The sequence below is a fragment of the Astatotilapia calliptera genome, chromosome 10, assembly GCF_964374335.1.
Source record: "Astatotilapia calliptera chromosome 10, fAstCal68.1, whole genome shotgun sequence".
Taxonomy (NCBI): domain Eukaryota; kingdom Metazoa; phylum Chordata; class Actinopteri; order Cichliformes; family Cichlidae; genus Astatotilapia; species Astatotilapia calliptera.
This window is the reverse complement of record NC_137431.1, coordinates 4,017,709-4,042,654: the sequence shown is the minus strand read 5'-3', so window position 1 is coordinate 4,042,654 and position 24,946 is coordinate 4,017,709. Positions and strand designations below refer to the sequence as shown.

General features: G+C 38.9%; 1 protein-coding gene and 1 long non-coding RNA gene across 4 annotated transcripts; both read left to right on the top strand.

The window, feature by feature from the left end:
* The first annotated feature begins 10,798 nt into the window (after positions 1 to 10,798).
* On the top strand, positions 10,799 to 18,921 carry capns1a (calpain, small subunit 1 a). Of its 3 annotated transcripts, XR_013911645.1 has the most exons (12): positions 10,799 to 10,938; positions 11,905 to 11,961; positions 12,060 to 12,096; positions 12,196 to 12,288; positions 13,624 to 13,681; positions 13,815 to 13,879; positions 14,904 to 14,972; positions 15,423 to 15,501; positions 16,521 to 16,637; positions 16,736 to 16,794; positions 16,903 to 17,179; positions 17,240 to 18,921. XR_013911645.1 is itself a non-coding variant. In XM_026182423.2 (11 exons), exons 2-11 carry the CDS (start codon positions 11,915 to 11,917, stop codon positions 16,927 to 16,929), a joined length of 651 nt encoding a protein of 216 aa, XP_026038208.1. In that variant the 5' UTR covers positions 10,799 to 10,938; positions 11,905 to 11,914; the 3' UTR covers positions 16,930 to 18,921. The 3 variants fall into 3 exon arrangements, 2 of the variants coding, with proteins under 2 accessions (XP_026038208.1, XP_080163105.1); XM_026182423.2 differs by having other exon boundaries at positions 16,903 to 18,921; XM_080306979.1 differs by having other exon boundaries at positions 14,904 to 14,976; positions 15,427 to 15,501; positions 16,903 to 18,921.
* A 3,400-nt stretch (positions 18,922 to 22,321) lies between these two features.
* LOC145431347 (uncharacterized) lies at positions 22,322 to 24,443 on the top strand. Its single transcript, XR_013911646.1, has 7 exons — positions 22,322 to 22,461; positions 22,992 to 23,087; positions 23,184 to 23,277; positions 23,368 to 23,479; positions 23,572 to 23,725; positions 23,843 to 23,970; positions 24,084 to 24,443. It is a non-coding gene; the product is annotated as an uncharacterized LOC145431347 (long non-coding RNA).
* Positions 24,444 to 24,946: the final 503 nt, after the last annotated feature.

Sequence of the window (24,946 nt, the reverse complement as noted above, 5' to 3'; positions counted from 1 at the left end):
GCTGAGCTACATTTGGGTAAATGGCTCATACCTGGATGCAAAAATACAGTTGTGTGTTCGTTGTCATCCACCTCATTCAAATGCTCTTTGACTCCACTTAGTGGTTTTATTCTGCATTTACAGGCACACACACACTGTCATATTAGTCCTCACACAAAAAGGCTCTACAGTTATAACGTGACGGGTTGATACTTTGCAGGTGGTAGATAAACATAAACTGGTATCCCATGTGGAGCTAATTGAACCTAAGGAGGATGCAGCTTGGCCTGTGTACAGCCGTGACAGGAAACGCCTAATTAAAGCCAGTGATGATCTTTGATCTTTGTACCCTTATTCAAATTATTTATGTTTAACCTTTCCATAAGTAATTTATATAAGTACCAGGTGTATTTTATTTGGCTTCATGGTCAGCATCTCCAGGCCAGTGGAGGAATAGTAGCTTCTAACTTGGCAGCTGTAGCTATGATTGCTTGCAGAAATTATACATAGTTGTTCCCAGACAACAACAAAAATGGTATAATTTATTACGAGTAAAGAGTAATCACTGCTTATACAATCCAATTATCAGAGAATAGGATTTTGTTAAAATAAACGAAGACACAATTTTCTCTCCACTATCATTAAGCTCTGTTTAATGATTCAATGTGGTGTGCTGCCATTTTCAAACACGCCTGAAGTCCATTGGCAAATCTTCAGAGGAATTGTTAAGAGCTTTAAACAGTGCTCCAGTTCCTCTTTGAAACTGTCATAAATTTCTATAAAATCATTTATTTATACATATAACAAAGTGAAGTGAAAGGATTTATGGCAAGGAATATCTGTCCTTCTATCCATCTATACACCATTAAGTGCACTGCAGAGCTTAATCATTAAACATTGCTTATTAATTCTTTGTCTATTAAATGACCAAATGTGAATGCTTAAAGATGCACCAACATGAATCTTATGAATACGGAATAGGATAATGTAACCTAAGCAATAACAGTCTGAGTAGTTTTTAAGCCCAACAGTTAACTGTACATGACCATGAAGGCCTGTTCATGTTCATGGACAGATTCGAATGTTGATTCGCCACAAAACAAAAGGCACAGGAGAGAAATAGCACACCATGAATAACAGGAAATAATAGATGACAACAGAAGCCTTTGATTGGCTTAATACCTTTAGTTCTGACAAATATCATTACCTAGACTTGTCGTACATATACTAAAGAATATCAGTTTGTTGTTATCTGGTGGTATAAGTCACTATAGCAATTGACATCCACAATTAATTGACTAACAATTAGTTTGCCCAAGAAATACTACATTTAGTTAATTATTACAAAATATTATAATGGATAATAATATAGATAGAATTAAATGCTAATAGATTATAATATAATGGGAAAGGCTACATCTTGTGAAACTAAAAATCTTGCAGTATTTTAATCTTGAACATGAAGAAATGGCTATATGTAGGCTATACAGTCCTGTTACTATAATTAGACAATAGTTTGTGTTTCTCCTTGAACATGGTTCAAGCAGCGCACCATTATGCATTTCATCTCAATTTTAAAATAATTGCTACACTTTTTCTATATTGTTAGGCACAGTTCTTGAATGGCAGTTGTCAAAGCAATATGTGATATCTGTCACAACAACCCGGTTAGCACTTGTAAATATTTGAGCACATTAGGGCAAATGAGAAGGCAAACATGCTTACTGATACTGTTCTGAATGTAATTCTGTGAAGGTAATTTTTGATTTTATCCAGTGTAGTTGCTATAACTGCCACTAGGAGTGATCACTGATTATGAATGAGAGAGGGACTGGTGCAGGTAAGCATGGTGCAAAAAGCTTTTGGGTCAGGCACATCAAGATTCAAATGTTGTTCAAAATACAGCTATGAATAAAACTCAGATCATCTGATCTATGTTACATTGATCTGAATCTGAATAGTACAATATCTAATACTGACACCCATCTAATTCAATATTATAACTTTTCTGAAAGTGTCTTTAACCTCTAAAGACCTGAACTCTTCCAGGGCATGCATTTTTAATTTCTCTTTGATATTTGGGCTGTTTGGGACCTGATGAATGTAAAAACAAAGAATTACCAGATTTTTTTTTCCACCTAATTTTTGTTTCTAAGAAAAAAGAGAGCCACATATTCGTCAAAAAATTCGATAGAACAGTAGCAGTATAATGTCTTGTATATCAGGCCCTTGTAGAGCAAAATTGAGTGTTTTGGTCTAAATAGCCCAAAATGTGATGTCCAAATATGTGGATGCCAGGTCCTAGGAGGTGAAAGGAAAGATGTTTCCAGTGTCCCAAAACACACCCACATCATGCCTGCTCCTTTTTGACCTGCTCATTTACAATGAACAGAAATATCAGCCACCTATGACAACTGAAATTTTTAAAGTACATATTTTAATTTGCACACAGAAACAAAATTTTTTCAGAAAAAACAAAAACTACAAGGTTCAAAATTATGATCCCTTTTGTCACGGTTTGCCGGGGCAAGCCGTGTGGAGGTGGAGAAAGGACCCAAAAGGCGGCAGCTCTGGTGCAGGTGAGTGTTTATTTACAGCAGTGGGTACAAACAGCAACGGGGTGTGAACATGAAACCGAAAACCTAAACTGGGTAAACTAACAACGCAAACCAGGGGCCCGTTCTTCGTACCTCGCTAAGTAAGTTAGCCGGATTTGACTGTTGACGATTTCGCGTGATCCTGGATCGTTCGGTTCTTCGAAGCCCATCCGGGACTTGCTGTCATAGCAACAGAGCCGTAAGCGTAAACCTGCTCGGGAGCAGGGGCCCGTTCTTCGTACCTCGCTAAGTAAGTTAGCCGGATTAGATTGTTGACGATTTCGCGTGATCTTGGATCGTTCGGTTCCCCGAAGCTCATCCGGGACTTGCTGTCATAGCAACAGAGCCGTAAGCGTAAACCTGCTCGGGAGCAGGTTTACTTTATGTAAACAGGATTAGATCGCGGCCACGCAGGTATGTCCGCTTCATTTATACGAAAGCAACAGCGATAAATAAATAACATCAATGTAACTGAAGATAATGCAGCACTTGATCCTTTTATTGATGTCACACAGATACATACAGGTCATTCCCTAAAAAAGGGAAATGTACTATTAACATTCTATTACATGTATGTGATTATTACAGATGTAATTCATATTTCAGAGTAGTAATTGCAATTTACTTCGTGTAATCAAGATGAGAGACCACGGCTATAAAAGCGAAGGTGGATTTGGGAAGCCTGTTGCAGCCATGTCCTGTCCGTATACGCGACCAACCCATTGCGGAAGGTGCAAGATTGATAAGGAGAGTCCTCAGAATCCAGCGTATATTGCGGGACAGACAGGATCCTTTAGCTCAGCGCGACAGTGTGCTCATAGAGAGATATCGATTTTCCCGTGAGGGTATTATTCACTTAACCAACTTGTTGATGAGGGGGTGCAGGACCACCACCTGTCTTTTTTTGCGCTGCCCCTTTTCTTGGTTGCTGTTATAAACAAACAAACAGATTATTTCAGGGTCTCTGTCCAAGAGACGAAAAGCAATATAAGTGATAAATATTACCATTCTGTAGAATATTCTTATATTTCACTTTTACTTGTTCCCATGTTCTAGTGGGTCCTGTTGTGGCTCTAATGTGAAAGGGGATATAATATAACATAATGTAATATAATATAATGTAATATAATATTGGATAATATAGTGTGATATGATAAATCTACCCTACCACCTACTGGTGTTGGCCAGAGGGGCCAATGGCGCGATATGGCAGCCTGGCTTCTGTCAGTCTGTCCCAGGGCAGCTGTGACAGCTACCAGTGTGTGAATGTGAGAGTGACTGAATAGTGGCATTGTAAAGCGCTTTGGGTGCCTTGAAAAGCGCTATATAAATCCACTCCATTATTATTGTTATTATTGAATTACTTACGAGTTTAATTTGTCAGCAACTTTCTGCCAGCCCTCTCTCCTTGCTTTTGCAGCCTTTGCAGTGTTCCCTTGCGTTTTAATTAGACTCTGAAACTCCTAAAATCCCTCACTCAAGAGTTCTTGCTCCTTCGACATTTTCGCCGACCAATCAAAGGGTTGCCAATCAATGTTTCTACTATCGATGCGTAGCCCCTGTTGGGCCACCCAGTGATCTCACATTACTTCATCCAGCTATACTAATCGTCAACAACAGGTGTGTTCGGGGAACCGGAATAGCGAGCTCAGAGTTAGCGCGATGATTTGATCTTGGATGTGTCATTTGATCTTGGATGTAGTAAGCGACGTACGAAGAACGGGCCCCAGGAATGACGGTGCAGGGAGATCCGGGGAAATACACATGAAGAGACGCAGGGAGACCGAGAGGAAACAACACAGACGAACCAGCAACTACTATGACAGAAGACACAACTTAAATACACTCAGAGAACACAGGGGGATTACATACAGGTGGGAACACAGCTGGGAGTAATTAACATGACGAGACTAGGGAGGCAAACTGAAAACACTCACATAAGACACAGACCTTCACAATAAAACAGGAACTTACACATGAAAGGACACAAACTAAGAAACGCGGACTAGATACAGGAACACACGGGCAGAACAGAGTAAACACTAACCAGAGGAAGAACAGAACCAAAATCACGAAGAGAAAACACAAAACGCTGGGTCAAAAGGACCCAGGATCATGACACCTTTATGCTAAAAGTCAATTGTGTATCCCTTTGCTGGATATCAGCCTGTTGTTGTTTGTTATTTTCAACAAATCTCACACATATGTCCTGACAATCTCAGCTCATTCTTCTTTGGTCGATCTCTCAAACTCAAACAAGATTTGAAGAATGAGATCACGGATATAAGAAGTGGAAATGAGCTTCCTCTTAAGGGTGGCTGACGTCTCCCATAGAGATGGGGTGAGGAGCTCACCCATCTGGGAGGGACTTAGACTAGAGCTGCTACTCCTCCACATTTTTTATATAGCCCAAAATCACAATATCAGTTGCCTCAAGGTGCTTGATTTTGTAAGGTGAAGACCCTACAACATAGGTGTCAAACTCTGGCCCGCGGGCCAGATTTGACCCGCAGCCTAATTACATTTGGCCCGCGAAGCCATACCAAATTATTATTAGAGCTGGCCTACTGGTATTATACAGCTAATATATATATTGTTTAGTATTAAGCTTTGCTTGTTCCATAATCAGTTTTTCAGCAAAACTTGTTTGAGTCCACAAGAAAAGATTCATTCTTAAATCTGGAGGAAGAATTTTTTTCTCCATAAATATTAATGCTAGCCCGCGACCTTGTTCCAGTTTTGAATTTTGGCCCACTGTGTATTTGAGGTAAAATAATTTCTTTCTCATCACACAAAAAGAAAGAAGAAAACAAAAAGAAAACAAAAATATTCACTAGAAGAAGCCTACGCGTGCGACCAAGATCAGGAAACATTGAACAAAATACGCAAGACAAAACTAGAATTAAATGAAACTATTAATAAAAAAAACACAATTCCTTATACAAAGACTTCGCTTGCAGAATTTTGAGCACAGTAACAAATCAGGTCGATTTCTAGCTAACCAGTTAAAAATAAATAAAGAAAAAGCAACTATATGTGCTGCTAAAGATTTATCGGGGAACACAATATATGACCCTGGAAGAATAAACAACATTTTTAGGGATTTCTATGAAACTTTATATTCACCACAAATAAACCCATCTAAAAATGAAATTGATCTGTTTCTTGACAACGTAACTCTTCCAAAATTACTAGACAGTCAAGCAATGGAACTGGATTCGCCACTGACGCCAAGTGAACTCCAGCAAGCCCTGATAAGTATGCCCAATAATAAGGCTCCAGGTCCAGACGGCTTCCCTGCAGAATTCTACAAAGAATTCTGGACAATTCTGGCACCAGTATTCCACAGCATGTTGCAGGAAATCGAGGAAAATGGCAGACTACCACCAAATATGAATTCTGCCAACATTAGTCTCCTACTAAAACCAGGCAAAGACCCTTTATTTCCCTCAAGCTATCGTCCAATTTCTCTTTTAAATGTAGACCTTAAAATAATCTGCAAAGCTCTCTCAAAGAGATTAGAGAAAATGACCCCCCTCTTAATTCATCCTGACCAAACTGGTTTCATAAAAGGTCGGCACTCCTCAACAAACACTCGTAGATTACTTAATTTAATAGACTACTCATACGATAAAAACATCGAAACCATAATATTATCTCTAGATGCAGAAAAAGCATTTGACAGAGTTAACTGGAAATTTTTATTCGCAACTTTACAAAAATTTGGTTTTGGAAACTCTTTCATAAACTGGATAAGAATATTATACAACTCCCCAACAGCTCGTATCAGAACAAATGACCAGACATCCTCCAGCTTCTATCTCCTGAGGGGCACCAGACAGGGATGCCCACTCTCCCCTTCACTTTTTGCAATTTTTATCGAACCTCTAGCAGCAGCAATTAGACAGGCTACAACAATTAAGGGCATAAAATGTAAGAACATAGAACATAAAATCAGTCTCTATGCGGATGATGTGTTGCTTTTTCTGCAAAACACACAAACCAACCTCTCTGAGGTAATTACTCTAATAAACTGGTTTTCAAGAGTTTCAGATTATTCAATTAACTGGCCAAAATCTACAGTTCTCCCCATTAACTGCTCCTTCCATAATTCTTCCTCTGCCCCACTGCAATCCGGAAATATTAAATATTTAGGTATTAATGTCTCTCCTAAGCTTTCAGACTTAACTAAATTAAACCACATCCCACTTCTAAAGAAAGTAGAAGGCGATCTGACTAGATGGAAATCTTTACCCATATCACTCATGGGAAGGGTCGCCACTATAAAAATGATGATCTTGCCAAAAATAAATTACTTATTTTTGATGATCCCTAACAAACCATCACAAGATTGGTTCAGATCTCTGGATTCATATATTTCCAAATTCCTTTGGAAAGATAAACCCCCGCGTATCAGCTTAAAAACGCTACAAAGAACCAAGGATAGAGGAGGATTAGATCTGCCTAATTTTCACCAATACTTCTTAGCCAACAGGCTTCAGTTCATCTCAGAATGGTTAAAACATACCTTCTTAGATGAGCCCTGGCTAGATGTTGAACAGGCACTATGTAAGGATCTAGAGATTTCAGACCTACCATTTATCAGCTCAAACATCAAGAGACATGAATGCTTTAAAAGTATCAACATCAGCTTCTCTCTGACAGCATGGTGGGAGTTTCTAAAAATAACGGAGTCTTCATTAATCCCATGCAAACGTACACCTATCTGGAATAACCCTGACATATTACAAAACAATAATATGATTAATTTCCCAGAATGGAGTTGTAAAGGAATTAAATACTTAGTACATATATTAGAGGGAACAGAATTTATTCCATTTGACAGACTAGTTGCACAATATGGGATCAACAAGACAAGATTTTTAGAATATCAACAAATTAAATCCATAGTAAAAAAGAAATTTAACCTCAGTCAAGTTGAATTACAAACACCACCAAGTGCGGCACATTTCCTTACTCTTAAATCCCCCAAATTATTATCTAAAATATACAGAACACTTTCTAAATTAGATGAATCAATATCCCTTCCTATTGCAAAGTGGGAAGCAGATTTATCAGTCAGCTTAGACCAAAACTTCTGGTCTCAGGTATGCTTAAAAACCTTTAAATTGATTAAAAATCGCGATGCGCGTATCGAGGCTTGCTTCATTTATGGGAGGAGCTGAAAATGATGACGTCCGAAGCCTCGCTGCCCGGCTGTACCACGTCACTGGTTCATGAAGTGGTTCGAACTTTGCCGCGAGATATGACAGCGATATAAACCCCTCAGACTTCATTCAAAAATGTGAGTGTTTGATGGAGAGTTGCGGTTAGTGAGAGTTTGGAGACCGTTTGGAGGTTTATGAGAGTGAGGAGAGAAAGTCAGGAGAGAATGGAGCCGGCTAAGAAGAGGAGGATGTCCTCCCCTGTGTGGGAACATTTTGATCTTATTCCTCCCAACAAGGTATGTAAATTTCTACAGAAGATGTATTTTCATAATACTGATGGTGCAATACAATTTATGTTAAGCGGCTTTACTTTTGTACAAGGTGAAGTGTTTGCTATGTGCCAGGGAGCTGGGATATAACAACAACACCTCATCCATGCTTAGGCACTACAGAGCTTTGCATGAGAATAAGGGGAACACCGATTGTGGAGCAAGACCAGGTGAGCCATCAAATGCCATGATAATATAGCATGCTGTAATGTTACTAAATGATATAACAATATTATACAGCTGTTATAAGTTATGTGTGTGATATTTATATTTTTGCTTTGTCTTTATTGTCTTTCCTCAGGAGAACAATCTCAAATAGATGAAGACCTGGTTAGCATGGTGATTGAGGACTCCCAGCCATTTAGCATTGTGGAGGACAAAGGATTTAAAAGATTTGTTAAATCATTAAATCCTAGCTATGTTCTCCCCACTAAAAAGGTCATAAAAGCAGTGAAAATTTAGTTTTTACAGAATAAAATGTGAACAGGCAGGACTGAGGCTCAAAGCCTCAGTGTGTAGCTGTCCATACCTCAACGTTACAAAAGCACAACTACTGTCCACACCCCAACCACACCTCACCTCACAGTAAATGATCATTTCCATTTTAAGTATTTCCAAATAATCATTTTCCATACTGCCAGTATAAATATACACAGTATACTGCATCACTACAATATAGATGTTTTACACACTCCTTTTGTTGTTGACATTTACAGGCTGTGTGCAAAAGGCCACACTCTTCAAATTCATGCCAACTAATATTTTTACGTCCAGTAGATGTCCTACTACAGCAAATGAAGCTTCAAGAAGCTTTGCACTGGAGTGAACCAATTGGATGAAAAGCTTCAGTGCTTCATGAAGCTTCATCTGCCCATCACTAAGGTGACTCCAGCAACTGCAGCACAAGAGAGTCTTGTTAACAAGCGAAATCACAGCATGTTACCAATATGTGTTGATGACAAACTGGCAGAGAATGAACATCAACTTGTGGCTTAAATTCCTCTGACTTGATGGCTCCAGGCTTGCACGAGCTGGAGGAGTTGGCCCTGCCCAGGGGCGGATCCCAGGTAAGTTCAGGAGCCTTACGGAAATTCCAGCCACCCACCACAGACCATGACAATTGTTACTATTGCTCACTCATAAAAATCAAGCTTTAAGTATTTTTTAAGTACTAAGTACTGTGCACTCACAATTAACAGGTTGCCTTGTCTTTGGCATCTTGTCCTAGATCATTCTCTTTGCCTTTTCCGATTAAATGTTTCAGATCAATAAAAAATGCATTTTGTATTTACTACGATTGTCTAATATGTGTTTGCATAATTTATGTAATACTTATCTGTTCACCGCAACCATTTCCATCCTATCTGACAATCTCCCGACCTCCACAACACTATTCCCATACTCTTTCTTCATTATTTCCCAACTCCATTTTCCTTCCAATGTACACCATGGCAGATCATTTTGAATCTAGCTCCTATATGGCCTTGCTTCCCTTTCACCCGGTGTTCTGCACACACAATAGATCTACCTTTGTTTTGTCCATCATATCAACCAGCTCGCTCGCTTTTCCAGTCATGGGTTTTAGATTTAGTCTCTCCCTGCCATAGCTGGGTTTGAAATAAAACAAAAATAACAAAATACAGAATTATCTCTTCACTTGAAATGAAAGTAGCACAAAGAAAAAACTTACTCAATGGCCCCAACCCTACTGTATATCTGATTCAGTCCTGGTGCCTAAACCAACCATTTATCTATTCTGAGTCATGGGTCAACATACCCCCCCAAACACAATCCAGTGAGGGGCACTGTAGGTCCAGCCATAACCTTGTAGAAATCCCGTAGTCTTTTCAAAGTAAATGCCATCCAGATTGTCAGATAATTATTTGTGCCAAGTTTTACTGTTTTGTTTTTAAAAGAATCAATACAATTACAAGGGCCCAGACCTCAAAAGCTGCCTTTCCTCACTGCCTCACCAGTTCCCTTACCTGTTAAAGTAGGTGAGCATGACATGGGTGCTTCTATTACTGTGTTTTCACAGTACACACCTTTTTTAGGTGTACAATATGTGCCATGTTATGACTCAGAATAGGAAGTGGATTACTACATTAGCAACCACTACAACCAAGTAAGTGTTCCAGTTTCATGAGCAGGAGCTCTAGGTGTATGGGTTTAGAAGGTCACTGGCAAATACCAGTCCTCCAAACTGCAGTTTGGGAACCACATACAACAATAATTACAACAATCTGTTGGAAGTCTTTAGACCTTATAAAAAAAAATACTTCATCAAACCTTTTTCGATTCCCGCCCCACCCACTTCACAAATGAGAAGCGGCAATGTTGATCATGTGATTTTACAGTTAGAGCTTTGCAGGGGGAAAAAAATCCTGGCATTAATGTATCATAGTTTATCTGTCTTAGCGTTGATGCTCAGTGTCTTGAATTATTTTTGACTGAGATCTAAATTCCATCAACAAGAGTATACAAACAGAGCTAATTTATGGAAAAATGTGTTTCTTTGTAAATACAAGTAGCTAATACAAGGGAAGTGGTATTTTCATGCTTATGATATTATGCGTGTCTGATAACAAACACAAGGTAACGATTTGAAGGTACGTCATAAAACGCTGTTAGTATCACCGAGTAGTATAAAGACAGAAATCATTTGTATTCCATCATACTGAATTTGGTAAAGATAGGAGCCCGGAGCACAGGCGGAAATAAACCACCAGCCCTCCTCCTTCCTCCGATGTGTGGTCGTCAGTTGGGGCGTGTTGAAGAGCTCCTCCTACCAGCTGAGTTAGTGGAAGTCACGCAAGCCTCCCCAAATATCCTGCGGTCAACTTTACAAAGCTTGCTGCGTTACAGGTAAATATACATTAAACGTAGCGATTTCATAGAACAAATGAAAACAGTTCGGGTTTAGTTAAGTGTCAAGTTTTACTGAATATGACGGCTATGTTTACTCGTGTAGCTGAATTAGCTCAGAGCTAAGATAGCAAGTGTAAATCAGCTGCTTTCCAGTATATCGTTAGTTTAAGTGCGTGCTGCGACGTTACGAGTTTTTCGTTTTCATACGGTATTTTAACGCCACTGAGCAGCTGCAGGGCGAATAACAAGCTGACCTGAAACAGTGCTAGTTTTGAAGCATAACGCTACATAGCATGCGGATATATATTCAGTTTGCGTCGTTACCTAACCACACAATCTAGCAGTGCTGTTTAGAGGGGGACGTTTTACTGACTAGACCCCCTCATATATGTTCAGAGATGTCATTATCGATTTGCGAAGAACAAAGATAACTTTTCAAATCTCATCCCGTTTCAGTCTGGGTGCGTCATGGATTTTCTTCCATATCAGGAAACATTTTAACAGGGTCTTTTGGGTGTGTCGTTAATTAATGAGTCTATGAAGAAAACAAACAGTGTGTTTAAAAACTACAGTGTTTGTGCGTCTTGATGCATGCTCAATCATTCAGGTAATTCAATCTCCAAAAGTTGATTCTGTTCATCTGGACGGGGCGTTTTCAGTGGGAGAAACGTTTCCTCACTCATCCAAATGACTTTTTCAGTCTCAGCTGACTGCAGGTTTCCCCAATCTTATAAACACTACATTTGCATAATGACTGAAACCAGCCCACTGAAGGAACAATGGGCTGGGAGGTCAGTTCCTTCATCATAATTATGCAAATTCTCATAATCATTGATCAACAACCACTGATCAAGAGTGTGATACGTGTGATTCAGTGTTTGTGAAGGGTGTCACGCATTTTACCGTGTGTTTATATATTTATTCAAGAAAAAACAAATAAATATTTGCATTTTGCATTCACAGTTGACAGAAGATGAATTTTGTCAAAGCGATTATTGGAGGCATCATTGATGCTGCTGGGTGAGATTCTGAAATAAGTACCAAGTACCAGGTAGGCAAAAATTTGGTCGGTCTGTTGGTCTAACATCTGCTTTTGATCTCTGCTCCTGCCTTTGTAGCAACATCGACCCAAACCAGTTTGTGCCTTCTCAACCCGTGAGTTTACATCGTTTCATCACTGCCCATCACTTCTAATTTCTAGATTGGTGATTGGTGATAGCATTTCTAATATTTTCTCGGGCATCTGTCCCACAGCCTCCACCACGCATGCCAGTTACGTATGCAGCACAAAATGAGAGTGAAGAAGAAAAGCAGTTCCGCAGAGTTTTCCAACAGATTGCTGGAGATGTAAGTGCAATGCCTAGTTATGCTTCTCTTTAAATCTGTTGCTTTTTTTTTTTTTTGCTTTTTTTTTGCAGTGATCTGTTTCATTTTTAATGTGAAAACATACAATTGTAATTTAGTGCTAAGAGGTATGGCCAAGCGATTGTATTATGGTGTTTTGGTTTGGTTTTTCTAACTTCTGGGATTCCCTGTTTGCTTTTTGTTGACATTAATATTAATGTGTCCAGCAGAACTGTCAAATGCAGCTTAAAAAACTCAGTTTGAACTTAGACTATTCCATTTTTCACACCTGTTTTATTTATTTTTCATTGACTGAATAATTACCTTTTCCTCTTCTGACGGGTGTACTATGAAGCTAAGTTTATGGCTTCGCAAACTGAGTTGAGCTTAAAGAGTTTTCTGTGTCCTAAAAGCGGCTCTCTTGTTATCTGGATAATTCACTGTAGTAACTCATGCCAAACACGTAACCTGGCCCACCGTGCATTTTATTGCCACAGGAATGTAAATATATTACTCTGATGCAGAAAAATATATCAATGTTTTTATATGTGACTCTAATCTGCTGCTAAGGACACAAACCAAGAATACTGGTTTAGTTAGAAAAAATGATTTCACTTTGATCTACTGACATAATAAAGCTAAAAAATATAACTCTTTAGGTCACTATCCAATAGGCTAATTAAACTGGATACATTTAAACATTTTTAAGTTGCAGCGCTCTAATGGGCAGCTGGCACTGCAGGCCTTAAAGCTGAAGGCTCTCCCTCCCATTCTACTTTTAAACTCTAGGAACCACAAGTAGTCTGAGAGTGAAGTGCTCTGTTGGGACAGTATGATACTACAATCTCTTTAAGATATGATGGGGCGAGATTATCCAAGACTTTGTATGTGAGGAGACAACTTTAAATTTAATTAAATTCAATCCCCAGCTGGAGTTTTAGGTTTTGCTGGGCCAGCTAAGGCAAAAAAAAAAAAAAAAAAAAAAAGCCTGACTGTGTTCACAATAAACCCGTCTGTCATTGTGGAGGAGCTGCTTGAGCTCCACCCACAATGCCTGTTAACCTGTTAACTGTTAAACAGTCATGGGTTGTTTTGGAACATCTGTTATACTGTTGCTGAATGTGGCCCCCGAGCCCTTCCCAGTGGTTAAAAGAGTATACCATGTTATGCTTCTTTTGAAAAACTCATCTCATTAAAATAAATAAAATCAAACCTATACATCAGGTGTATGACCCAGCAGTAATATGGATATTGTTTTGATCATTTAGCTAAACCACACAGCTGTGTCTCTGCAGGTTTCTTCATGTTTTTTAATGATGTTCCATATTTTTCATGTAGGATATGGAAGTGAGCCCAAACGAGCTGATGAACATCCTGAACAGAATCATTGCAAAGCGTAAGATGTGTCTGCATTTGTCATACTTATTTTCATTATGCTTATGATTCAATTCTTCAGAATACATATACATTTTAGGGTTTCTTTTCTTTCTTTCTCTTTTTTACTAATAGATTTTTTTGTTATGTTTTAGATCATGATCTGAAGACAGATGGTTTCAGCATTGAGTCTTGCAGGAGCATGGTGGCAGTCATGGATGTATCTTTTCCTTCATTAGTACTCTGTGTGTTTTATATAACCTGGGTGACAGTATTGAACTGTCACTGACAGCAAAAGTTTAAAAAATGATGCAGAACAAATAGAAACAGACAACTAAAGTGGGGATATGTTGGCCCATTCATACCTGTGGCTTACTAAAACCTTAAAGCTGCAGTGGACTGAAATCCAGAGAAAACCAAAAACAACTGAAGTCTTCATACACATTTTCTTTTACCCTCTCTGTTCTAGGCTCCTCCCATCACACAGTTCATATCTGGGTAAAAGTAAAAAATGACACTAAGCAATTATATAATTTAGAACGGCGACTTTACAAAATGCAGAAATGGATGTTGCTTTGAACATGTCTAAATATGTCTTTTGAAAACGACTTGAGCACTGTTAAATTGTATATACAGAAGTGTGTTAGTTAAAATCTGAATGGCCTATTGAAAGGCAACGAAACGATTCATTTTAGTTCATTTTTAACAGTTCAAGGTGGTCTGGTAATATAGCACCGTACGTAGCACTATGGGTGACACACTTATAGGCACGTTATAGTTCACTGGGTTGTTGTAGTATGTATATCATCTCTGCTGTCCGCAGTTGGCTGTTTGACAGGGGTATATATTCTGTAATTCTGTTCATTGTCCTAATTGAACAATAACAAAACGCTTTAGCTAGCCCTTCATGTGTTGCTAAGCTGTGGATTTAGAAAACATCTGATGGACTCAAACTTAAAGACTTTTTTTCTCCTGAGCCAACATAATATTGTAGCAGTGGATGGGGAGGATTAATCACATTAAAATGTTTGGGAAGTTGAACACTGAGAGGACCACAAAGTTTCAGCTGACAGTCTTATTTGCATGTTTATGAAAAGAAAAGTTAAATGAGAAATTTGTAATATGTGGTGGATTCCCTACTGAAAAGGCATGTGAAACCCATTGTGCAAACACTGTGCAAGTAACTTCGCAACTGTTTGCTTAACTAGAGAAGTTGTTGTCTTTTGGCCTTAACGCTTTTTCAGTCTGACAGCACTGGAAAACTTGGCTTTCATGAATTCAAACACCTCTGGGACAATATAAAAAGATGGCAGGCAAGTACAGTTTCATTTTATTTATCCTGCACATCTGTTTCTCTGTTGCATAGTCTAAGGCATTACTGTGGTCAGGCTTAACCATTTACAGCAGGGGGGGGGGGGGTCACAGAAGAATAAGTGGCTTAAAGATTTTACAGCATCAGCTGCTTAGGCGGGCTGATTTGAATACACACTGTGCCAAACTTCTCCCTAATTTGGTTAGCCGCCATGTTTTTACAACATAGAAATGTGATCTGTATAATTTTTTTTATTTTTATTTTTTGGCTGAAGGAGATACAAGTTGTAACTTGTATATGGTGGTGATTGAATTTAAACCTTTATGGCTTGGGAGTTGTGAAAGCAGCTCTTTTTCCTTTTTTCCTTTTACCCTTTTTAGGTTGTCAGTGATCTTACCAGGAAACCTGGGTTGCCACAAATGTTTTAAATGTTTCTATTGTTCTTACTTAGGGAGTGTACAAGGCCCACGACTCCGATCACTCCGGTGTCATTGGAGCAAATGAGCTGCCTGAGGCTTTCAGAGCTGCTGGTGAGAATTTTTTTGTTCTTCTGCATTGTTCAAATGGTTCCACAGCACTTCACAAGAATGAAGGGAAAAGATTTACTTAATCCTCTAAGAAGAGACACTGGAAAAACAATACCTATACATACAATAACTGTTGTATGTACATGATGTTAAGGTTCGTGTTTAGTTTAATAAGCCAGAAAAAATTTGAGGCTTGGTTTAATAATTAGTCATTTACAACCCCAGGTCTGAAAAATTTAGGACACTGTATGAAATGTAATGAAAAACAGAAAACGGCATGTTCACAATAGAAGATTGAAAATGTCAGTGGAATGGATACAGTATGTAGACACATTGTTTCACTTGCAATGCAAACTCAGCAGCCTGCAACAAGTGCTTTAAGGTGATACTGTGCAAAGGAGGTAACTCCTAGAATCTGATGAAACACCTGGCGACGCATAGCGGGTTTATTTTTAAAGCCGAGAAATGCACCGTACCTACTGCGGGTGTGGTGCTTGTTATCGGACCCGGAGTTAGCAACATCCCCCAAGAACCCGAAGAGGAGAGTCCTGGCCCCTAGCCCTGCCAGTGTAGCAGAAATGATGACGGATGATGACGGCAGCAGCAGCCGTTCTTCTCTGCATGAGTAGCTCAATGTTGTTCGTGTGTAATTTACGTTGAGTAGGCTAACCACGTTATTACATCAATGCATGTAAGGTGAACTAGCAAACACCGTCGTAGTTACATGCAGCTGTCTTCTTGTTTGATGGCAGATACTCCCTTCACCCTGGCCAAAAAGGCTAAAATGACCAAAGAAAAATTGGAAAACCGTTAAACATGAGAGGTTTAGGACAAAGTTTGTGTTCTTGATTCTTTAAGCACCGGCACCGTTTCAAAAGTACAGGTTTGGCACCGGTATCGGATAAAACCTAAACGATACCCATCCCTAGATATAAGCAGCACAGCCTTATCCAGACATAATGCACATGTACCTGTTGTTGTACTGCTTAATTGTAACACACAGTTGTGCGTCTCTTCGTTAGGCTTCCCTCTCAGTGGTCAGCTGTACCAGATGATCATTCGCAGATACAGCGATGAAAGTGGAAACATGGATTTTGACAACTACATTGGCTGTCTCGTAAGGCTGGATGCAATGTGCCGTAAGTTTCATTTTAAAGACCAATCACTAAATTAATTCTTTATAGTTTAGTGTGATAGGAATGATTGACTCGGAAGTTTAATACCTGTTCTGAATCAGGTGCCTTCAAAACCTTGGATAAGGATAACAACGGGACCATCAAAGTTAATGTTCAAGAGGTAAAGTAATCTTTGTTGTTTGTATCAGTGGGTTTTGACTTCAGTTCAGACCGTTTTAAAGTATTTGACTGGTTGTTTTGTTCTTTGCTTTTCTTTGTGTCTTTTCAGTGGCTCCAGCTCACCATGTACTCTTAAGTCCAGATCATGTTTCTCCGGCTTGTTTCATGGAACCACTTTGTTTATATACACAATTCGAGATATTTTAATCATCATCCCAATAACTTCCTGTGTTAGCAAATCCCTTGTGTGTGCAGGCTTATTTTCACAATTGCATGTTAATGGAAACGTGGTATTCTTCACAGCTCTTAAAACTTACACGAAAGATTGGAAAACACTGTTAACAAAGCTGCATGCAGAATGCTGCCGTAGCTGACGATGATCAAAGGTGAATGCTAATAAACGCTTTGGACAGCTGTGAAATCACATAGTTGTGTAAAAGTGATAGTATGTTGAATTGCTGCCATTTTTTGGCATTTTCTTTTGATCTTCCTCACACCCCAAATTTCTAAATGGCACAAGAAGATCCTGCTTCTGCCGCCCTGGGATTTGTAATTTAAAATCTAATGTGAAAACAGTATTGCTCTTTGTCTGGGGCTGATTTGACAATCACCATGTCTTAGAGAATTGGTAGAAACATGTTTTTGCTCATTGGTTGTTTTTATCCTAAAACCTGATTGTCAGCTGGCTTTTTTTTTTCTTCTTTTTCTGCCTTTTAACTCCAAACTTTGCTGGGAATGCACCTGTGCGCTGCACAAGTGTTGTAAAAGACACACAAACCTCCTTCAGGTGTCACTTTATTAAAGATGTGACTTCTATTCTCTGAGCACAGGTCAGCTGTGATGTGGTAGACTAGGCATCGCACACCTCTTTCCACCCGTTCTACTAGCTTAGATCTTTCTAGGAATTGTGTGGGTGTGTGAGCGCTGATTGCTGTGTTGACAACTCTTTGTGGCTGCTATTAGTTCTATTACACCTGTTGGGGCAGGTAGCCTATTTCATCAGTAAACATGTAGGTCCTTAGAATTTCATAAATTCTCAGTAGTTCCACCCAGTTTCATCCTGAGCAGAGGACTAAGCATAGTTGCAGCAAAAAAACCCCAAAGGCAGCTCACACCTAACTGAATGATGTGTCACTCTGAATATTCCTTCCAGAAGAAATTATGTAGAGACATTATTATTATTAACAAATAAACACATTTCCATTGACCTCCTCTTATCATGGCTGTCACTCATGCAGTGATACCAAGAGCTGTTTTCAGGTGTTGTGGCTGAAGAGTGAGCCCATACAGTGTAACATGTGGCCACATCTCTTGCAGTTCTAAATGTTATGGGTGTGTCTAAGCAAGCATGAGCAACAGGATAAACAGGCTGTCAGTCTGTGCACACCCATGCAGCTCAGAGGAAGAGGTTTCATTTTATAAAACAGGTATGAGCACCGTATCCTTGCTGAGACTCTGCCATGGAAGAGACCACTGATGTTAAACTTTTCAACCCTATATTCAGCGTTTGTGAAACCAGCCCCAGCTCCTCTGACTGTAGATTTGTGCTCACTGAGACTGTACTGGCTCACAGATTTGTGTTTGCTGGTGAGTTACAGCACTGTAGGAACACACAGCATGAATTATTGATTTCTACACTCCATTCTTTTACATCATAGACTGTTATTGCATCTTATCACTATCAGAATGCCTTTTACGGCCACTAGATGGCTACTTGGTTTTTAAACATATATATCCTGTACTTTCTGGGTCCTGCACTTAATGGTAAGTTGATGCAACGACCCAACATAGCTGACTTTATCTTCCATCTATAGTAGTAATGTACATTAAAGTGTGAAAGGTGTGAGCTTTGCTCGAAAGGCTAATGTGCCATGTTTTCTGTTTGAAGTGAAAGTCTGCCATAGTTTTGTGTGTCTCAGCTTTCTGATCACTTATGCCTCCATTAGATGATGCCAGCATAGTGTGTGAGCTGATGCTGTATGCCACTAATGCATGAAGCCCAAAGTGAAATGCCATAATTAAGGGGTTTTAATCCTGTAACTCTTTATGCCACAGCCATTAAACTGTTATTGGATTTGCTTGATAAATGACCTGTACTGCATTTGGAATAAAAACATCATGTTAAATATGTCAGTCTTATTATTGGTGTACTGCTGACAAATACTCTGCGTGGGTTATTAAAGAGTGACGCCTTGGTCAGTTTAAAGCAGAAGATGATCAGTGATGGATGTTTTGTAAACGGCTTCAATATGATCATAGACTCTGAAAGTTGAAACAAAGTTCTGTAAAAACATCCTTCGGTATACTGTGCGTGGCACATCATCTTCTGGTTTTCATGTGCATCTTATCACTTTTAAACAAAGACGCTTCTTGTTTGGAAAAGTGTTTAAAATGCATTTACTCTAAGGCAGAGCTGTCAGACTCACTCACTTTGATCTTAATGTCTCAGTTTCCTATATGATGAATGCGTAAAATTGCAGAAAACATTCTGGTAAGTTATTGCCCAAACCTTTCCGTAGTTTTTATTGCTTAATGAAAATATCAATTTCTAGTAGATGGTGAAAAAACAGGAACTTTTCTGTCATTTCATTGATTATCTAATAATACTTTGGTATTTTTGAATGGCTATGTGGGAGGTCTTTATCAGCCCAAAAACTTGCACGACTTCTACAGATACAGTTGAAAGTCCAAAAATTGATGTGCTAGTTATTTTCCAAAGCCTTCTATTTGGCTGGATTGAAGTCTTTGCCGGGCTATTTCCGGCCCCTGTGCCTTACGTTTGACACTCCTACTAATACACACACACAAACAGATTTGTCAGACCCATCCTAAATTGATCTTTTTTTTACATTTAAGTAATTAACATGCCACTGAATAAAACATACAAGGGGAATTTGAAAGCTGTTTTGTGTGAATCCACAATATGTGGTCAAAGGAGCTCTTTATGCAGATGAGAGAGGCCATTCCTTAAGCTGCAAAATCAAAACTGTTTAATCAGAGAGAGCATGAGTATTTGGAGTGGTCACATCAGTGGTTTAGGATGTTCTGGGAAGACCAACAATGGTTTTTGGCAATATAAAACAAAACGCTGATATCTTCAAAGACAAGTGTGGTGGGTAATTGCAGGATCGTTTAGTAAATCGGCCCCTTAACATCATTCACTTTCTTCAAGGCTGCCATAAAGACAAAAGACTAACAAGCTGCACACCATCCATCTGCATTTAAAAGAAAAAAGAAGATGAATTAGAATGAAGTAAAAAAAAAAAAAAGACAAACCTGTTCTGGAACTGTATTTTTTTGAACACATGAAGATAAAATATATCTGCACGAGAGTTGATACAGAGTAATCCATGAACATGGATGACTTCATTAGCACTTCTCGATAATGTGACAGAGGACAGAAGCAGTTGAAGGAATTCTAAAGCGTATACTTATGCTATTTACTCATATTCAGTCTCTATTACTGGCTTGGGCCACCTTTTGCCTTTATTCTTAATGGTGCTGAGAATATTTCTGAGAGATTTGACTTGACAGCATCACACATCCCACCACATCCCAAATTGGTTTGAGATCCGGTGTCTGCAGAGGCAGTTAGAAAACAGTGAACTCAATGTCATGTTAAAGCATGGACCAGTATCCTGCTGACAGTGATCAGAAGATGAGCACATCGTGGTCATTTAAGGAACACGAGGCAGGATGGATCTATGCAGTCATTTATGCCAAATTCTGACCCTCGTAATTGAGACTCATTAGATCTGACAACGTCTGACAATGGCTGTGTGGAAAAATCTCTGTAGTTAAGAAGTTTCTAAAATACTCAGACCAGCCTGTTTGGCACCAACATTGACAGTCACTTAGGTCACCTTTCTTCCACAGTCTGATGTTTGGTTTGGATACAGACCACAAGGATGAAATGTTAGCATGGCAAAAATCTTCTTTATGTAGCTCCTTTTAGATGTTGCCATAGCATACAGTCTGACTCCATCTCACTCTGTCTCCAACATCCTCTTCTGTCACACCGACCCTCTGCATGCTGTACTTTACTGTGTTCATTCATCTATAAACCTCTGAGATCTTACTTTTTCCTCCCTCCTGGCAGCTCTATATTCACCACCTTTTGTTCACTATCTCCACTCTCCCTCTGCACGTGTTTAAACCATCTCAGCATTGCCTCTCTAACTTTGTCTCCAAAGTACTCAACTCGAGCTGTACCTCTGATGTAAAGTACTCATGTCTAATCTTATTCATCCTAGTCACTCCCAGTGAAAACCTTTACATATTCATCTCTGCCACCTACTGCTCAGCCTCCTTCTCCACCTTCTCAGCAACATCTTATAAACCTTCCTTTTCACTCTTGCACCTGAGCTCCTGTCACACTCATCTCCATCAACTCCATCCTGCCTGTAGTCTAATTTTCACCTCACCTGTGCACTGTCTGTTGCTTTGGATAGTTGACTTCAGGTATTTAAACTCATCTACCTTCACTACCTCTACTCCTTGCATGTTCACATTTCCAGCTGTTTTCTCTCGTTCCCACAAGTATTCTGTCTTGCTTCTACTGACTTTCACTCTTCTTCTTTCCAGGGCATACCTCTGCCTCTTCAGATTCTCTTCCACCTGCTTACTATGCTCATAACAATATTATCTGGAAGCATCAGAGTCCATGGAGATTCCTACCTGACCTCGTCAGAGGTCAATCACCATTGTATACAAGATGGGGCTCAGAGCAGATCCCTGATGAAATCCCACCCCCATCTTGATCCCAGCTCATAATGCACTCAATACTGTTTCACTGACTTCACACATGTCCGTTACTACTACCCTGCCACTGCTGACCTACGTAGTACCACATTTCCTTTCTTGGCATCCTATCATATGCTTTCTCTAGATCAGGGGTGGGCAACTCCAGGCCTCGAGGGCCGGTGTCCCTGCAGGTTTTAGATGTGTCCTTGAACCAACACAGCTGATTTAAATGGCTAAATTAGCTCCTCAACGGCTGTGTCCCAATTCAGGGTCTGCACGCTTGAAGTACGCATTTTAAGTGCGGTTACGTCACCGCCACGCGACGACGGCTGTCCCAATTCGAAGTGTGCTTCAAATACATACTCCAAATGCGCCGTCGATTTCCCAAAATACCAAGCGTGGTCCGGTGCATGCTTCGTGGTCCCATATATCCCACAATTCATAGCGCGGCGGTGGGTGTGGATAAGTTTGCCGCAGAAAGGAGCTGCCGAAGAGGTTTCTTTTTTCTTTTCTCCAAACTTTATTGAAATTATAAAGCGAACAGTCAGTCATTCCAGTACATACAAGGCAAATAAGAGTAACAATATACAGTACAATGAAATAGGAAGGATAAATAAATAAAGGATAAAAAAAGAAAAAAAAGGGGGGGGGGGGGAATGTGACAGACTTCATAACAACTTTGTACACAGTAAAAAATGGAGTGTCAATATTTCAGAGTAAACCTATTTTAACCTAGATAGAGTATTTACAACTCTATGAGGAGTAAACCAGCTCTAACATCAGAGTTAAAAGTCAGTGTAAAGTTTGTTAGTCACGCAGTGAAGACTTCACTCCACACAGTGTTGATTATTACCAGTCCGCAGGCGTGTGTGGCCTCAGAGCTCTAATGCGCATGAAATTTTCTCCGAAGAGCTGCCACAGTCAGGTAAGAGAAGTTAACATTCCCATATTGGTAACATTGTTTAAAAGGTATTTTAAACTAAGTAGCTCTTTATAGTTTCACTGATGTCGAGTGAGGACATGTTAGCAGCATTTACCCATAGGTTTAATGGCATTCCAGTAGCTACATGCTAGCAGTTGCTAAAAGTTAAGATGTTCGTTATCTTCTCACTGCGTTAATATGAACCTAAAACATTTTAACTATGTATTTCTGCTGTCTAAATAATATCATTGTCACATGTCAAATCGCACAGTTTGAACAACTAAATTACCGTTTATCAGTAAGCTAATAATCGCTAATTAGCTTACATAAGCGAACATACTTTCAGAAAAAGTGGGTAACATTACCATAAAGTTAACTTTACTGGTTTATATTATTTTAAGCAAATGCCAAAGGCATACACTACTTTAGAGTTTTGCTCATTATTTAGTAAGAAATATGTATTTTGTGTAAATTAACTGATAGCAATGTTAATGACATGTTAAGTAATATTAAGTAATGTTCCTATTTTATAGAAAGGTTTAAGAGTACGCAAAAACCAAATCTCTGAGAGATGCAACCAGAAGACGGATGAGAAACATACTTGAGGCTGAGATGACAGAATGACATGGGTAAGAATCAAAAATGTAAGATATAAAGAAACATTTTAAACATTGTATTATTTTTAATTGTGATGTTTAATGCCAATTATTGAATTTATACATTAGGACATCTCCCCCTAAAAGTGTAAGAGTGATGTATGCGCAGGGCATTGTTGCTCTGTCTCCATATCTGGAAGACCCATATTCACAACATGGATATGTAAGTAAAGGGAACTTTTCAACATTACATACATAATTGCCCTCAGAAATGTTGATAACATAGTCCTTCTTCGTTTATTTAATTACATAGAAACATTACTACGATCCAGAGAACAGTTCAGGATACATTGCATGGCGGTTGAAGACCATTCAAAGAAAAGCTGTGGAGGAAAGAAGCGTCTCAGTTTGCAAATCTCCCAAAAGTAAGTTCACTTATCATTTAAATGATACTGATGTAATTTGTAGGCAGGATTCAATCATACACCTCTCTATGTTCTGTATTTTTGCATTACAGATAGAACAAGATTTCTGACTCCTGTTTTGTGAGGTCACTGGGAGCAAATTCTTGGAGAGGTGGCTCACCAATCTCAAAGCAAAGGTTGTAAAGGAAAGTCATGGACTTGTCCCCACCTCAGAGTTCTTGGAGTTAATGTGCAATGCTGAGTCAGGTACTGAAGTTGAGAATGGTATGATTGTGACTGTTTTTATTTGCCATTGTTGGTTATATAGGTAATTCTGTCAATTCAATGTATTTTTGGAATAATTCTTTGTTTATTCGTCTGTAGGCTGGGACAGTGACTTGTCTACCATCTTGCTGCTGCTACATCTGCTACTACCATCTGCACAAGGGCGAAAGAGACCAGGAAAGATGTCTGCATCTCAAGCTGTCAATAACCTCATCAAATTCCCAAAGGTATGTTGTTTAAAATATACTTTCCATCACCTCTATTTTCATGGACAGTGAGTTGAGCTAATCTACTGTCAGAGGATAGTCACTTAATACTGTTGTTTAATGTGTTGTTGTAGGCTGGAACCAGTGTACAGCAGCATCTAGACAACATCACCCGAAGCAGTCAGCCCTACCATCTTACTCAGGGATCCACAAGAAGCAGCATTCACAGCTTCATTGTGATTGAGAAGCATGCACTTCCATGTAATGCGACAGGTTCTGTAGGAGCCCTTGATGAACTCTTTAGGGCCCATTATGTCTTTGGTACATCATACAGTTCATCCCTGACCAACTTTGTTACTTTTCTGCAACTACGACATTGGGGAAATGTCATATTGCTTTCTCTAGTGAGCATCATAGAACTGTGAATTGTAAAGGTTTGTTACGTTAATTAAATGACACTGAATTGAGAAACATAATAAATGCTGTTACTTTAACCTGTATATTTGTTATTTCCATAATGTAGGATAGATCAGTTATTTAGTAATATAGCATCATAAGATGAATATGAAAAGAATCACACTACAGAGAAATAAAAATGATATATTATTACACATCAGAGTGTTATTATTAAACTAAATTTGGAGTAAAAATAGCTCTATAAAGTGTAATCAAATTACTCTGAACAGTGTGAATAACCCTCAGTGTTAAATATTTTTACACATTTTGTTGTTAATTTTGACACTAAATTGAGTACAATTAACACTGAAACGTTAACACTGGCCATAGAGTAAATTTAACTAATTTTGAGTGGGACCAAATGTTATCTGAAGCAGAGTTAAAATCAACTCTGTAAGTGTAAAATTGACACTTGGTTTTTTACTGTGTACTTGAAAGTTGTGACAGCTCATTCGTTAAACATTTCTGAATGAATTTCAATCAATGATAAACCTTTTTTATTGGAAGTTAATTTAATAGAGTTTAAGTAATATTCTATTTC

Excerpts from the sequence above, each read along its gene's own strand:
- capns1a (XM_026182423.2), top strand. The coding sequence starts at position 11,915 with ATGAATTTTGTCAAAGCGATTATTGGAGGCATCATTGATGCTGCTGG. Across the intron at positions 12,097-12,195 it reads AGTTTGTGCCTTCTCAACCC|CCTCCACCACGCATGCCAGT; the intron begins GTGAGTTTACAT and ends TCTGTCCCACAG. Across the intron at positions 12,289-13,623 it reads TCCAACAGATTGCTGGAGAT|GATATGGAAGTGAGCCCAAA; the intron begins GTAAGTGCAATG and ends TTTTTCATGTAG.